Source organism: Scatophagus argus, chromosome 2 (genome assembly GCF_020382885.2).
Source record: "Scatophagus argus isolate fScaArg1 chromosome 2, fScaArg1.pri, whole genome shotgun sequence".
Classification (NCBI taxonomy): domain Eukaryota; kingdom Metazoa; phylum Chordata; class Actinopteri; family Scatophagidae; genus Scatophagus; species Scatophagus argus.
In genome coordinates this window covers 10,459,510-10,475,380 of record NC_058494.1, presented here as the reverse complement: position 1 = coordinate 10,475,380, position 15,871 = coordinate 10,459,510, and the positions used below count along the sequence as shown (strand labels likewise).

The window sequence follows — 15,871 nt, the reverse complement described above, 5'->3', positions numbered from 1 at the left end:
CAGCAAAGTGTCATATTCCATTAGCTTATCCAAGTGGGTTTATTTAGCTTAAGAAGAAAGACAATTTTCTCAACACATATAGGAACCCCTCATTACACTTCATGGAGATACATGGTTTTCACTATGCAGGAACGGTTTGAGAAACTAATCTGCCAAGCAACTGGTAACTAAAGCTGTCAGACAAATATAAAGAAAATGGTTCCTAAGTGTAGTGGACTGTAGATATAACGTTTTATCAAATGGAAATACCCAACTAAAGTGCCTCAAATTTGTACTTGAGTAAATGTACTTAGTTACATGCACCACTTCTGGCTTCTGGCTTCCAGCATGACTGTGTCTCCCTTTGGTCTGTGTTTACCAGGTGAAGGGCCAACACCACACCTCCTTCTCCAGCTGTCTTCGCTCTGGAGCCAGAAGACAAGTGCACAAGCTCTGGAGGAAGTACAAGGAGAAGCCATAAAGGGAGAGAGAAGGCAGAAAAACTCATGAAGGAAGACATCAGATGATGAAATAAATCGAATTGAGCTCTGACTTTTATAGTCGGTGATCTGAGATAACAGCATTGCATTTACAAGGACAGATTTCCAGCGGATCTCTACATCAGATAAAAACGACAAGCATGACCACACATAGCTGACTGAAACTCTATATGCTGAGAGTGAGCAATATCATTATTTTCTTGGTTCCTGTTTTCCCAGTCACCTACACGTGATGTCAGTCATCCCAAGCGTGATTTACCGTATTACAGAATTAGATTAGAATCTGACTTTACTCTTCAAGCATGGGACCTCCACAACAGTTATTGAAAGTGTAACTAATCTTAACTAGCTTACTTATTTTGACCAGCCAAAAATTCATGCATTCATTTCATAACTAAGCATATTTTTTGCATTTTTGAGGTTTGTCAACAGAATTCTATTTTCATTTCTCGAACATTATCAATTACTTACAGAAACTATATATATTTTATAAAGCACGGCACTACAAACTGTAAAAACGGAAAGAGCACAACATTAATTACATTGCAATATATTTGGCAACGAGGATGATATCTATATAATAATGTTAATATAAAATATTAACATACAGAAGTATACAAAATTGTGTGATTTAATGAAGAAATTATGGATATGTATTTCCTCACCTAATTTTAATCGTCTCTACGTCTTTTATTTGGTCTCTCTAGCCAGTGTAATTGTTGCTTTTTATTGCACAGAGAGAGAGTATGTAAACACTTAAACACTATATTATCCTAATATTACGACAACACTTGGATGTCTGTGACCTGTATGGGACAGCACAGAACATAAAAGACACAGATATGTTTTTCTTATTTTGTAACTTCAATATTTCACATTACTAAATCCTTCATATCTTGACCTGTTTGTGTTGCATGTATGACTTGAATGGACAACACAGTGATGCAGTGGGGCCTTTCTGTGTGGAGTTTGCATGTTTCTGCGTGGGTTCCCTCCACTCTCCAAAAACAGGCAGCTTGGGCTAACTGGAAACTATAAATTGTCCGTGGGCGTGAATGTCAGCGTTAATGGTTGTTTCTCCCTTTGAAGCTGTGATTAACATCTGGCCAGGGTGATCTGATCACAAGTGGTCTATCAGCTCACATTTTCCATTATTATGCATATTCTTGACTGTCAGCCCTATGGTGAGCTGGTGACCTCACCAGGAACAACCGTTTGATACAGATATCCACAACATAGGTGCCTTTTACCCATTCCGTTTCTCCTGAGTAAAACGTCACATAGCAATAGCATACTTTTTCAGTGTTGCTTTTAACAGTAATAAAACTTAAAATGTGTGCATGATTATGGCATTATATGTATTATATGTTACAACAAGTGATTCATTACCCAGTCTTGAATGGTGCAATACAGTATGAATTTTCGAATATAATTTTTAATGTGTCACATATGGAATATATTTTGAATACATTGAAGTGAGGGGAGAAGTCTAGATGTCTGGGGAATGGTGGGTTTTTCCCAGGTTGGTTCTCATAGCGTATACTACTGTCACTGTGCTTCAAAAAGATCATGTATTTATCAGATCTGTGGACCTGGTGAATAATTTTCCTGCATGAATAAACTAATTTAAGATGTTAGAAAGCGTGACATTCATTGCGCATGCGCGACGCCATTCTATACGTGGCCAACTTTAATTGCTGAAGAAAGACGCGCACACCTGAATCTTAGGGATAAAGCCTGGTCCTTCCCACGGGATAAAACAAATGTGTCACAATCCCACGGCTGCGACATTGGTAAGAGTGGTTTTCTGTGAGGCGTCAAGAAAAAGTTTGTTGACATTACAGAAGCTTGTTAGCGTTACGCTAACGTTATTAGCTAGCTACCGAAGAATAAGGGAAATACATCACCACATTCTTCTATTTTTGCTCCCTTCTCACCATTTAGTCATTAATATAACCTGTATTCGGTCGAATTTGTAGAAGTACAGAATTAAAAAAAATAAAAAACATTCTCGTCTGGCCCTGTTAGTTTTAGTTGGACGCCTATGGTAACATTAGCCAAGGTTAGGAAATAGTATTACTAGTTTAGCTTCAGTCGAAAGTTCTGTAATGTTGGTGTCGTTATCTAATCTTACGATTTATGTGTACCAGTGTGACTTGCATAACAATCTGGTATTTTCTATTTTGAGTGGTTCTCGTTAAGTTCAAACTCTTCTCGATGAAATGTTATCTAATGAATTGCCGCCCTCACGTGTCGTATGAAACAAGCTGCTGGGAAGAACGGTCGTAATTGAACACAGGACTCATGTCAAAGTCATGGCAAAGTTATGGCAAAAATGACTGCAGACGTTGCACGATATTTATTGTGAACTGACGTTGTGCCTGCTGTTGTTGTTGTAAGCTATCGTACTTTACTTCTTTTGCGTATAAGCTGATCTCTGAAAACACTTTAAACGAGGCGCACCTGGCTTTGCAGATGTAAACGGAACTGTATTTCTTTGCCAGTTTTCTGTCAGGAACATAAAAGTCGACGCACCGTTTAAGCATGTATCTCGTGTAGTAACCAAAATGAATAACTTGTAATACTTAAAGCGTCATCCCTGTTGTCTCGTTGTTGTCCATACAGTCCAGTCTATTGTTAAGGATTAATAAATAAATTAAAACATGTAATGCACGCATATTAAATAGACGTATTGAGTCAGGTCGCAAAGCATTGTGGGTGCCTCGAAAGTCTTAACATTAAATCAATACTTTCAGTAACATTTCAGACTAAGTTTGTATTATCGTGGTTTTACGGTTATACTTTGTTTACTACTCATTAATTTGGTGTTTTTGTTACGTGTGAAAGCGGAGAGGAACCCCGACTGAGAATGATTTTCCTGTGAATGAGGTGCTGTGTTCAGCTGTGACTAAGTTAAGACTATACTTTCAGGGATCATTTCTATAGTTTCTAACTTGAGAAATGTGTTTCTAAAGTGTTTGGTCTCGCTAACCACGATGATGAGGTGCGATATTCTTTTCTGAGCGTGAAGCGGGCAGAGAATAATGATTCATTTCATACGTTCTCTGTCATTGATGATCGTTCTTTGCTTCCTAGTGGAGCTTGGAGGAAAGGAATATGATCAGAGTGGTTGCTCTTCGTTGTGTGAAAATGAAACAAAATCTGTATATAGGAAGTGGCTTTGTTGATTGTTATACAGGATCTACTACTCACATCTGAAGGGATGTCGTTGCTGTTGAAGAAGGAGTGGTCTTGTTAGTCAGTAATTTGTCATACCTCATATGAAAATGCCATCTGTTCTTTGTGCTCAACTTGTGGTAATTTTATCCTGACCTGATTTCTTAGTTTTTATAAACTCAACAATTTATTCAACAGATCGTCAACATCCATTTTGCAAATTTGAGAAAGGGGATGTGTTCAGTGTATTTTGAAAAGTACTATAATGAAATCTGTTATGGTAAATGTTTACTCATGTAACTTTTGTGTTTCTAGACAAATTAAATAATAATGTAGAATGCCTGGCAGTTACAAAATTGTTGTGTGTGAAATGTTGCATCCTTCAGCGTACTGTCAAGCTTTCTCTGTTGAAAATAGGTATGGTGAAACAGACTTGAGGACAAATTAGTGTCTGTACACCAGATTCTGCACATTTGATCTTCTATAAACAACCTGCCAGTCTCTAATGATGATTTAACTATACATCAAATTAGAACAAATTCAAAGGAGATCAAATTTTACTGCTGCTACTTTAGTAGAGCCTATCTTACTAGATCTGTTCAGTCAGAGAATTAGCTTTTTGTCTTGCAAGTATTTTGAACTTTGACTAAATGTAGTAATTGCAACTTTTTGTAACGTTTCCTTTCTTACTTTGTGACTTAAGATTTGTTATCAAAGTGCTTTCCTTTACCTCATTACTGCCTTTCACTCCTGTGTGCTCTGTCCCACAACTGTGCTGCTAATGGTGTGCAATGATTGGCTGTGCTCTGCTGTGTTATTTACATAAACACACATAAGTGGTTGAGACGCAGCAGCTGCAGGAGGTTTCTGACAGCAGAGAGGAACCCTGAGTGAGAACGATTCTTCTGTGAATCACATGCATTTTTCCGCCCTCTTTCAAACTAAGACTATACTTTCAGGGATCATTTCTATAGTTTCTGACTTGAGAAATGTGTTTCTAAAGTGTTTGGTCTCGCTAACCACGATGATGAGTCATGATGTTCCCTTCTGAGCGTGAAGCGGGCAGAGAACAATGATTTGTGTCATATGTTCTCTGTCATTGAGGATCGTTCTTTACTTCCCAGTGGAGTATGGAAGAAGGGAATATGATCAGAGTGGTAGATGCAATGTTGTGACAAGTAAAATATTTGTAGTGTGAAGCTGGATGTTAGTTTGGTTACTCTATTAGGTGTTCATTTTCAAGCATCATTGATTTGGAATTGCAAACATTGTTAAAGTGATTGCTGAAGTTTATTGAATAAGCAAGTAGATGATTAATTTATTAGTGGATTGACAGAGAAGAGATGAGGAATTTTGATAATCAGTTCATCATTTAGGTCATTTATTAATCATCAATGGCCTAAAATAGCCCAATGTGGCCTTGAAAAGCAATTAAGTTGAAATAAAATTATTACAGTAAGAGAAATGATGACTGAAAGTCACATTGAAGTGTAAATATCGGCGTCCTTATAAAGATTTTCTCATTAGCCATCCTTTTTGTTTAGTCATCTCTGATGGACTTGATGTCACATAATGATGTAAAATGCAGATCAGTTGAAAGAAATGAAACAAAGACCCAATTTTACAGTCTCCTTGACAGCTTTTGTTCTCCCAGTCAGTGAGAGAAATTAGTCTTTTTTCTTACTGGTGTTTGAACCATCAACTTTTCTTACTTTGAGTCAAGCTTTTTTTATTTTTATCATCACTCAGTGCTGCTTTTCTTTCCCACGTTCTGAGTGCTGCAGTGGTTGGCTGTACTATACTGTGGCACAGCAGCTGCAGGAGCTTGTTGTTGTCAGAGAGGAACCCTAAGTGAGAACAGTTCTCATATCAGGTTCTCATTTTGGAAATATGTTTATAAAGTGTTTAGTTTTGTTAACCACAATGATGTGGTGTGATATTCCTTTCTAAGCAGTTAGAGAATATGTCATTTCAGAGGTTCTCCGTTATTGGAGACTGGTCTTTGCTTCGAAGCATTGAGGAAGGGAATATGATCAGAGTGGTAGTGGGAAGTTGTGTGAAAACCTAATGTGTTCTGTGCCAATTTAGACTCTGCAGTGGAGCAGAAATATAATTCAAATACTGACAAATTTGTCAGATCTCAAATCTGTCCTTTCTGTAGCTTTTCAGATTCTGCCACAGTGGGGTCTAATAGTGGACAACAGGAGGAAAAATAGAGAGAGCCAGAGGATGACTTAGTTGGATGGTGCAGACTGAACTATCTCCAGCTAAACACAAAGACAAAGGAGCTGATTGCAGGGTTATGCCTCCTCTGACCCCTGTATCCATCCACCGGAGGATGTCAAGGTGGTTTATTCATATAAATGCCTGTGAGTGACACTGGACAAACAGGCAAGATTAGGCTTGAAGCACAGGGACAGTCTACCAGAGGGACCAGAGCGGACTTCCTGCGGAGGCTCAGAGACATGCTGGGCAGGAGTTGTGGTAGAGAAAAGCGAAAAAGCTTAGTTGTGTTTCAGATGTCCCAAGAACATGAGGCGCAAGAGAAAGTTATGCAAGGCTGTTTGTGTTTTTCAGTTGAGGAGTATGAAAGACCACTTTAAGATGCTGTAACTGTCAGAGACTGAGCTTGTAACAGCAATATGCAGGGGAAAAATGCTGGACATATTAAATACTGCAACTGAGAGGTAAACCATACAGTGGCATTCAAATTTCTGGGCATCAAGGATGTTCCCCCCTTGAAGCACTGCGTGAGTATATACATGCAGGAGTGGCTGTAAGTCAACAGATACCCACAAGCCAGAGCAAGAACCAATCAGATTAGCAATATGTGGAGGAGGATGAAATGGACTGTTCCAATTATGCATTATGTCCTGCAGTGGAATGCTGGGAGTCGGGAAGACAATGTACAGGAGTTGAAAAGATTGCAGTATATACTCAAAATAAAGCATTGCAAATATGCAATGGACTTTAATGGACTCATGGCAAAGACCTGTAGAGGGGTTTGGTGCATCAAAAGGCAGAGATGTGCAGGAGGTCTACAGTACCAAAGTCAAACTGAGGCACGGCAGTCAGTTGACAACAAATATCAGATGTGCTAGTCAAAACATTTAAAGCAGTGCATAGCTCAGAAACTGTAGCTGAGCAAACAACTGAGGAAGGATTATTTTTTAATTTAGAGTATAACCTTGTACCCAGTCACACATTCGGCTGTATCGTGTGAAATGATGGAACGTATGGTTATAGACACACTAATATACTGCATGCTCAGGCTCAACTGCCGCACAAATGGCGCTCCAGAGTGGAGAAGCGGGGCCAGGCCAGAATGCAATTTTAGAAATGGCCGGAAGGGGAGCAGTACCTCATTGTCGCCTCTGCCGCAAATTCGTTAAAAGAAGAAGACGTAGACTCGTTGCGTGACGTAACACGTAAATAAGTTGATCAAGCTTCTGTTGCTTAGTCGAAGGGTTGCTTTCCTTTAGCTAGAATTCTGTCTCTCTTTTGTAACATTAATGACAATGGTAATATTACCACCAGACTCTTTTGAAACATTATCCGAAAAATTAGGATATGCCATCTGACTTTGTAACGTAACTACAAAGTAAGCCTCGTGAGGACATCAAGCCCTAGTCGTTAGTCGAACAGCTATCGGGCGTTAGCACCACAAATCTCCACACCGTGTGCTCTTCCTTCTCACTTTCTCTACCATTTCGATTTTGTCTGTAGTCGGCCTTTAGATTCTGTTCAGTCTAAAGGTTTCGCCAGGAGAGGATGAACTGGTTTTTCCCCTTGTCCAAAGGCTCTGGACCTCTCCCCCCTCTGAACAGCCTACAGCAACAAAGGCAACGGCAGATCGAGTCACTCAAAGCCGCTCATCCAAGGTAACGTGTACCGCACCCGGTAAACGAAAACCAGGCCCTCCTGCTGCCTATTAGCTTATTGACATTAACACTATTATATTTTTTAAAGTGGGACTATGGTCCATCTTTCCATGTCACGTTACTGACGTTAATTTCTAGAACATGCCAACGCGCTTCTCATAAACAACTGACGTTTACTAGCATAGCTGGTCACCTGGCTTACAGTGAAATCAAAAGGAGTATGTTAGCCTAATAAAATAGCTTGTTGCCTCTTTTTCCTCACACATTTGTCCCTGTGATTCTATAAGCGTGCAAAACGATTTTAAGTGAATTAACCACCACTGTTTTGACATGCTCCTCTGTGGTTGTCGAAGAGCTAATGTTTGCTAACCTTTCGCCAGAGCTCACTAGCTAGATGTGGTTTACCGGGACGCTGTGTTAGCTTGTAAGCTAACCAAGTCAACCGGTGACAGTTACAGTGTTTATTTTTAGGACTGATTACACAAGTTGTAGCTGGCTTGCTGTATCCTATGACCGTTCCAGTGTTTGTCACGCCTGTAGTTTCAGGAGGAGCTAGCTAATTATATGTGGAGATTAAAGTATTAGTCTTTGTTTGCTCTTATGGACATGGCACAAAGGCTAATATGCTGTGGAGAATGCTGCTCATGGCGTGGAAATGATGTTATGAATCAGTGAATGGTAAAAGAACAAGTCACACTGTTTGAGTATGACTACTGTACAGGAGTGAGTGTAAGGCCAGGGCTTGTTGACACGCAGTTCACTTTAGGCCATATCAGACTTTTGTAGAGGTAAATGATTTATTGTTAAGCAGACTGTACAAGTACATATTGTCTGAAAATGTGATTTGAGTTTTACACCAGTATCGAAATTAATTGCCATTAAGAATTAGGCAAATTCTTGATGTCAACAGTACACAGCATAGAATTACAAATGTTGCTTAAACTAATATAGCAGTGTGACTGGTGGTACATAGCCGTGCGGTGGCAATGCTGTGAGACGGATAAATGCTGGGATCGATGTTGGTCACGTTTAAGTCACTTGTTATCGGGAATTGGCGAAAATTTCCTTATGAATTTAAAATCGTGTCCTTATTTGTTACATTTCTTGTGCTTATGTTTTCTCACAAATTAAGAATGTAATAAATTCGCTGATCATCACTACAGGTGCAAGATTACAGATCATGACATTCCTGTGTTACTGTTTCCCAACAGCCTTGCAGAGATCCAGAAGGATGTTGAGTATAGAATACCATTCACAGTCAACAACTCCACCATTAGTGTTAACATGTGAGTAAATCTTTGCACGTACAATACAGAGTACACAGTGTCAGAGTCTTCACAGTCACACTGCACCTCAAACAGTGGTTGGAAAAATAACCACAAGAAACCCTGGTCATTGGATTTGTTCTTTTTATGTATAACTAATATCCTTATCTCATGAAGTTAGAAAAACAGACTGCTAATTTCACACTAGGACAAACTGCTATTGCAGGTGATAAAATGCTTTATTTCCTTTGTTGAATTTTTCCTCTTCCAAACACAGCTGCACACATATTAATCACAATTAATACGCATAACAGCGCAAGGATATAAATGTGTTTTATTATCAACTCACAAATTGCAATGGCATCATAATAGCCCCATAACAGCCACAGCAAAGGATAATAGCTATTTGCACCTGAAGCTAGATTAATGTGGTGATATTTCTATAAGACCGTTGGAGAAGAAAGATAAAAAAAGTGCTTAGCAGCTAAAACAAGACGTCTCATTGAGTTTAGTCCCCACAACATGAAATAGTAAAAGTTTCTTTGTTCTTTAGAGCTTTTAGCAAACCTTTAACACAATTTCTCCAGTGTGCCAACACTTCTCATTTCATCAGTTACGAATGTACAGCATATCACGTGTTTTATACCTTGTTATTTAGTTAATTCTGTTGTATATCTCCTTGGATTTCTGAAAAAATAACTGATCATCCCGTATTGTTCTTTCCTCTAGTCTGCTGCCTCCTCAGTTCCCTCAGGAGAAGCCAGTGGTTAGTGTCTACCCACCTGTGGGCCATCATTTAGTTGATGGTAATAATGGCACCATGATTACCAGCCCTCTTGTCACTAATGTAAGTAATTGTCTAGTCTTTTCATTTTGATTGATTTGGTTGGGTTAGTGAGTTCCAATCACTAGGGGCTTGTGTTTTTCAGATCTGTGATAGAGAACGTTCTTAAAAGCCACCATCAGTTAGTTTGTCAGCAGTAACAGCGCTAAACAGTAAGGGTCGCTTGTTTGCTTGCGGCAAGTAAAATGCCACCTTACTGCAAGGTATCCTTTCTTGTTAAGGGAAATGCAGTCAATAAAACATAGCACAAGTACATTGTCATGGTGGGAGGTGTATGGTGGGATTTGGGGGGGGGGGTCATAGCTGAATTCAAACTACTCAAATTTCACATCTGACTAAAACTGAAACTGAAATCATTTAGTCAATGTAAGGGGGTTTCCGCAGCTGAACAGTTCGTCTTTGAAAAATTCAGGTGCATGCGAGTAAGGGAAAAAATGTATGCCTGAGTGCTTAATGCTAGGTTTTTGGAACAAGGATGTGCTGTTTACATGTACAAATACATCAACAGCTTCCTCTAAAACCTGATCGTAACAGAAATACTAGAGTGCATGTAGACATATTCATAAAATATGACAGCCTCAGTTCAAAGCAGAGCTAGGAGGAGAAATCTGATTACTGTCCAGCTGCATGTAAACATGGGTTTTCCTGTAATCAAGTCAATGCCTGCATCTGATTGCTCATAATAACCTTGTTTCTTGAGTGCATGTTGACGTAGTGTTAGTCAACTGTAGCATCATCAACTTGTGTTTCCTTTTTCCTAGTTGTTTCTAATTTAATAGAACTTTTTAGTTAGTTCCTGTTTCAGTTTTTCAAGACAGCATTATTCTCACTTTCCTCCCAGTATTTATTTTGTTTGTGTTTGTTGTAGTTTGGGATGCACTCAGATCTGGGTAAGGTCATTCAGAGCCTGCTGGACGAGTTCTGGAAGAGTCCCCCTGCCTTGATGTCCAGTGGCCCTGCTGGCTTTCCATAGTGAGTCTGCTTGCATTCATTGATTTTAATGGGGCAGCGCAATACAAAAGTAGAGTAGTTAATCTTTATAATGGAAATTTAGGGCAGTACAATGTTAATTTGTCATGTCTTGCTTTTCTCTTCCAAACAAATTGTGTAAAACACATCTGAGGCCTGTGTGCCTTTGGCCAAATAGGTGCAATTGAGAAATTCTGTCTAGTGGCTTCCATATTCACAGGTTCTCTACAGTGAAGCTGTTAAATACAACTAATGAAGTAGCTTGTAAAAGTTTGCTTTAAAGATACATTTGATATGTTTGTTATCCTTTAGTGAAATAATCTTAATTTCCCTTCTATGTTTAACGCAGCAGTATGTACAAGTCAGGCATCGCTCCTTACCCCACTCAGGCTTTCCACTATGGTCCCCGCCATGTGGGTCCTAGTCACACGCCGCCTCCCGGGCCAGGTCCAGCGCCATCTCCAACTCCCATGCGTCACCCAGGAGCTGATAACACCCATGGCCCCCCTCGAGCTCCAGCCCCATATGGACTGATTTCTGACCTGCCACTTCCTGTTCCTACTGGAGACTCACAGGTAAACTCATAATGGATTATGTACTAAATAGGTTGATAACACTGATTCTAAAACATACAGAGGACTACAATATGATCTGTGCACTTTTAAAAAGTGAATATTATATACATCAAGGGTAACCTTATGAACAACTTGTCATGAAATTAACACAGTGGAGCTTTCATCAGCTCCAGTGCTTTGAACAGCAAATGTCAAGTCACACAGTTTTGCAGATCATAAGGCTCACCAACCAATGTAAAAATGGTGTGTGATAAAAGGAAGTCTCACATATACGCCAATGCAAGGAAAGAGGCTGACTTTCAGATATATTTTTAAATCTACTGCCATCACAGACTTTTAATTCATTGCAGAATGTGACTTGCTGATAAAGCTGCTGTCTGTTTCAGGCTGGACTGAATGGACACATGTATAAGATGCCTGAGATTCCTGAGTCTTTTCCTGAACTCTGTGATATGAAGTAATGTATTCTAAAACATTGTCAAACAAACATGTCTTTTTTTTTGAAAAAAGAAAATATTCTTCAGTACCCATAATGTCTTTGTTCTCTTCTTCCTTTGCCTGCCTCTGTTTATCTGCCTGTATCTGGTGCCTTTTGCCGTTCCCCTTCCTAGTCTGATTCAGCTGTCAAACCTGTCTGAAAATGAGGATTTGTTACTGGAGTTCTTCGTGAGTTTGCCACAACTCAAACAGGTCACCCAAGATAAAGAAGAGCTGGTCACCAATATAGTGGACATGGCCAGTAAGTTCTACTTCTACCACTGGTGTGAAGATTTTGATGGTCATTCATTTAACAGAAGTTAAAATTTAGTAGAGCTTTACAAACATTTGTGCCCCTCTGTTTGTCATTTACAGAGAAAAACCTTCAGATGGAGCCACAGCTCGAAGGAAAAAGACAGGAAATTATCTATAAGGTCAGATCTCATCTTTTGTGCTGTCCCTCTGTCTCATACAGAGACGTGACAAACATGTTCATGCTACTGTTATGTTGATGTTATGTATTTTTAAATTCTTATGTTGTGTGTTTTTGTTTGACAGTGCGAACAGCTTACTCAGATGAAATCTGCCTTTGAGATGAGGATGCAGAGACAGCATGAACTCAGTGAGGTAAGAGGCTCATCACACTTGACTTCTTGGTTGACTGACAATAGAGCTTGAGTGCAGATGCACTATTGTGAAATAAAAGTACCTGTTTTATGTCCTGTTTTTTTGACTCAGCTGCTCCCGAGTGGACTATAATGAGAGTGTAGTGACACCACAGTCCATCTGTCTGTTTGATCTGTGACACATCATTTGATTTGTGTTTGATTTTTCACAACCATTTTCACAACCAATGCTAAAGGACAGAAAAGAGTACAGTTGGGTAACACCTGACAAATGCCTGTTCAGCTGGCAAAAGTGGAAACCTACCTAACTCGACTCGAAACTGCACATTTGGGTTGTTCCCCTCCTGGTTAACCATACTGCTATTGAAGAGGAAATAAGTTTTTCATCACATATTAGCCTTTTTAAGCACAGATCACGCAATACTATTGTGATCAGGCGGTCTATAAGGGGCTAGTGTTTTTACCTTTTCAAAATAAATGTTTTGATGAGTTTAAGGGAATCAGCCTGAAACTGCTTTAAAATGTCTGTAAACACTACACTAAAAATTTCTGTCTCTGTTTCTTTCTGACTTTTGTGTCTTTACTCTAACTAGAGTTGCAGTCTTAGTACTCTACAGGCTCGGTTAAAAGTTGCAGCCCACCAGGCTGAGGAGGAGTCAGAGAAGACGGCCGAAAACTTCCTGGAGGGACGCACAGACATTGACGAATTCCTAACAAACTTCATGGAGAAGAGAACGGTGAGAAGTCAGAAGTACAGTGTTTGTGTCAAGATAACCTTCACATGTTGTTTTTTAAGCCTGAATTTAATCAGAAGTGCAGTATGTGACATTTGAAAAAGAAAGGTGTATTTACTCTTTTTTTTGTATCTTTCCACAGCTTTGTCATAGCAGAAGGGCCAAAGAGGAGAAGTTGCAGCAGTCCATCAACATACATGGACAGTTTCCTACCAGCCACTAGAACACAAGGTACAACACCCACGCAAACAGATTACAAGTGTACTGACTACATAAAACATACACGACTGCCAGTCATTTGTCTCTTTCTGGAGGTAAACTGGTGGTTCTCAGCTGACTGTTTCACAACAGCCTGCCTTTGTGGTTTTTGTTTGCAACCATACTTTCCTCCACTTTTATCAGAAACTTATCAAATCATATATCATATATATCATTACTTTATCAAAACTGATTTGTAATTATCTCCTGTCACTTTTCTTCTCACTTCTTACATTTTGTTCTCAGGTTTGTTGTTTTCTCAGCCAGCTGCTGCCAACTAAAAAGGATAAAGACATTTGAGGGGACATAAAGCACACTGCGTCAACAATGGGCACTTTGGAGAGAAATAGGAAGATTGTGGTGGCAGTGGCCCACTGATCTCAGATCTGGGCTCAGAACACAGTTGATGTTGGATGGAGAGGCTATGGAGTCACCACAGGAGGCCAAAACTTGAATGAGTGACACATGTCTAGCTTTTCCTGCCACGTTACTAAGGCGTGATCACACGGTCGATGATTTATATTGCACATGCTGTTTGTCCAGTTTTGACAGTGATGACAAAGAGTTTTGTTTTTTTTCCCGAACATATGTCTGTATGTTCAGAAACAGAAACACTTGTTCAGAGTGGTTGGTGATGTGAACACATTTGGAAGAAAGTAATTGTTTAGGACAGTATTCCCAATCTTACACTTTTTCATGCAGTGAGTATCACAATGAAATAATTGTTATAAAGCTAACGTTGGTGTCTATACTTCCCGTCTCTAAGATCGTTGTCAAGCCCTTGCTAAATTATTGCAGAGAAGTCCCATTCGTGGTGCACAGACAGAAGAACTACGTTTCCGACGCATCTCTCCTGTTTACATTGGAAACGTTATTTGACACATTTACAGCAAACTCAGCATGGACAATGTCACTGTAACAATCTGTTTAACAACAAAGCAAGGACGGGGCAATGGCGTCGAGAGACCTTGAGCTTGGGCTGTTGAAATTTTAGTCTTTGCAGATAGTGGTTGGTTCTTTATCAGGTTGCTGGGTGTCCCCCTTAAGTAATGAACACAACATTAATATCAGTGTGTTTCCACAAGCATTAATAATTCAGTTAAAATTGACAATACTCTGATTCTTGTAACACTATTGACAGCATAACAGAATTATCTACCGTATGACAAAATCAGAATCGGCTCAATCCAAATAACAAACCAGTTTATGGCTCAGTTTTTTGGATTGTTGTGTTAGATTTGTGGAGGGTTTATAACATGTTTCCTGGAAGGTGACCACATAGTATTTGACATTGGCCAAACAAATGATATAAGCAGAAGTTTTTGGGAAATCAGAGTACTGTAAAACAACATGAACGGTTTGATCACGCTAAGGTTTTGGTGTGGGATTAAGGTTGATTTAGGGAATTAGGAATTGAATATTATATTCAAAATCATGTTTTCATTAGTGTACAGTCATCTGAAACTAAGAATCAGTGTGTTTTCGTCACCTTAAAATGAGTATTTTCTATCTGCAGTGGGATTGGGTTATGCTCCTTGGAGTGTGCCATGTTGTGCTGGCATGTTTTACAGAAGCCCAGAGCAGCCAGACAAATCACTGGCTTGAGTCTTGCGTTCTCAGTGGCATCCATAGGGGAGCGTGAGATGAGGGGCGTTCAGTTCATCTGCAACCACACCGTAAGATGCCAATAAATCCTACATACTGGATCTTCAGTGCTTTTGACATGAATTGAGTTATTTGTGTATCTGTAAACACACTGACCTGGTGAGCGCCATTATAATTGCCCATGTATTTTCTGATACCATTTGACCTTGAAAATTTTGATGAAGAGCCTCAGAAGATTTGGGAAAATGTTGGGGAGTGTTATGTTAAATGCTGCAGTAAAACCTGATGACATTGGATACTGTATTTAAATAATGTTAATAATAGGCTATATTGTAATCAAAGACTCAGACACCTTGTATTATATGTTCTTATTTAATTTGTTAGAGTAATAAAGCATTTAGAATAAACCTTGTTTGCTTTACTTGCTGTAACACTAACACTGGATGTGTTGTCGTGATTATAACAATAATCCATTAAGCCTAACATGAACACTGTTTACACGCTTTCCCGGTTCACCCACTTCCTTTCTAATCTCATAATAAGCAAGATACGTGCGCTGAATTTTACACTGTTTCACGTCCTTTCTTTTTTGTATCCAGCAAAATATTGATTGAGTACAGACAGCAGCTGCAGAAGCACACATGCACACAGGGCTCATAGTCAGTGGGTTTTATTGTTCTGTTGGAAAAGCCAAGCCAACACAACAGAAGCCACTGAACAGCCAATCCAAACCACCAACTAGATGCTTAACTTTGCAGGTCACAGCATTTCTATGGGCCAGTGAGTTAGACCAATACAGATATTTGTTTCAATTGCATCAACATGAAAGTATGCATAAATTTGGGGGCAGTGCTTAATGAAGGGCCCCACAATTAATGTCACCGCTTTTCATGTACATTCCTGTAAATTTCTGCATTAATTTACAAGAGAAAATAGCATCTTTCAAAAGAAAGAAAATAAATAACTTGTAAATAATTGGAA

General features: G+C 39.3%; 2 protein-coding genes and 3 non-coding genes across 9 annotated transcripts in view; all 5 read left to right on the top strand.

The window, feature by feature from the left end:
- micu3a (mitochondrial calcium uptake family, member 3a) overlaps positions 1-3,610 on the top strand; it is a 29,329-nt gene extending 25,719 nt beyond the window's left edge. For 3 of the 4 annotated variants that reach the window (XM_046408372.1, XM_046408355.1, XM_046408330.1), the window contains one exon: positions 362-3,610. In XM_046408372.1, coding sequence (XP_046264328.1) covers positions 362-460 — 99 coding nt within the window. In that variant the 3' untranslated portion in view covers positions 461-3,610. Of the gene's footprint in view, positions 1-358 lie in introns of all 4 variants that reach the window. The other variant, XM_046408336.1, reaches the window with a different exon arrangement.
- Positions 3,395-3,610, top strand: LOC124053885. Its single transcript, XR_006842253.1, has one exon. It is a non-coding gene; the product is annotated as a small nucleolar RNA U3 (small nucleolar RNA).
- A 989-nt stretch (positions 3,611-4,599) lies between these two features.
- LOC124053880 lies at positions 4,600-4,815 on the top strand. The gene has a single exon (XR_006842252.1). It is a non-coding gene; the product is annotated as a small nucleolar RNA U3 (small nucleolar RNA).
- Positions 4,816-5,505: 690 nt separating this feature from the next.
- On the top strand, positions 5,506-5,699 carry LOC124053891. The gene has a single exon (XR_006842257.1). It is a non-coding gene; the product is annotated as a small nucleolar RNA U3 (small nucleolar RNA).
- Positions 5,536-15,297, top strand: vps37a (VPS37A subunit of ESCRT-I). Of its 2 annotated transcripts, none has more exons than XM_046408302.1 (12): positions 5,536-7,537; positions 8,749-8,823; positions 9,532-9,649; positions 10,515-10,618; positions 10,968-11,190; positions 11,577-11,647; positions 11,802-11,929; positions 12,043-12,101; positions 12,226-12,294; positions 12,887-13,030; positions 13,170-13,258; positions 13,532-15,297. In XM_046408302.1, the coding sequence occupies exons 1-11, from the start codon at positions 7,428-7,430 to the stop codon at positions 13,248-13,250; spliced, it is 1,182 nt and encodes a 393-aa protein (XP_046264258.1). In that variant the 5' UTR covers positions 5,536-7,427; the 3' UTR covers positions 13,251-13,258; positions 13,532-15,297. The 2 variants fall into 2 exon arrangements, with proteins under 2 accessions (XP_046264258.1, XP_046264249.1); XM_046408293.1 differs by having other exon boundaries at positions 5,567-7,537; positions 10,965-11,190.
- Positions 15,298-15,871: the final 574 nt, after the last annotated feature.

What these genes read in the sequence shown, in the direction of transcription:
- vps37a (XM_046408293.1), top strand. Translation starts at nt 7,428, where the DNA reads ATGAACTGGTTTTTCCCCTTGTCCAAAGGCTCTGGACCTCTCCCCCCT. An exon ending in CCTGAACTCTGTGATATGAA is followed by an intron (nt 11,648 to 11,801) that starts GTAATGTATTCT and finishes TCCCCTTCCTAG; the next exon opens with TCTGATTCAGCTGTCAAACC. An exon ending in GACAGCATGAACTCAGTGAG is followed by an intron (nt 12,295 to 12,886) that starts GTAAGAGGCTCA and finishes TACTCTAACTAG; the next exon opens with AGTTGCAGTCTTAGTACTCT.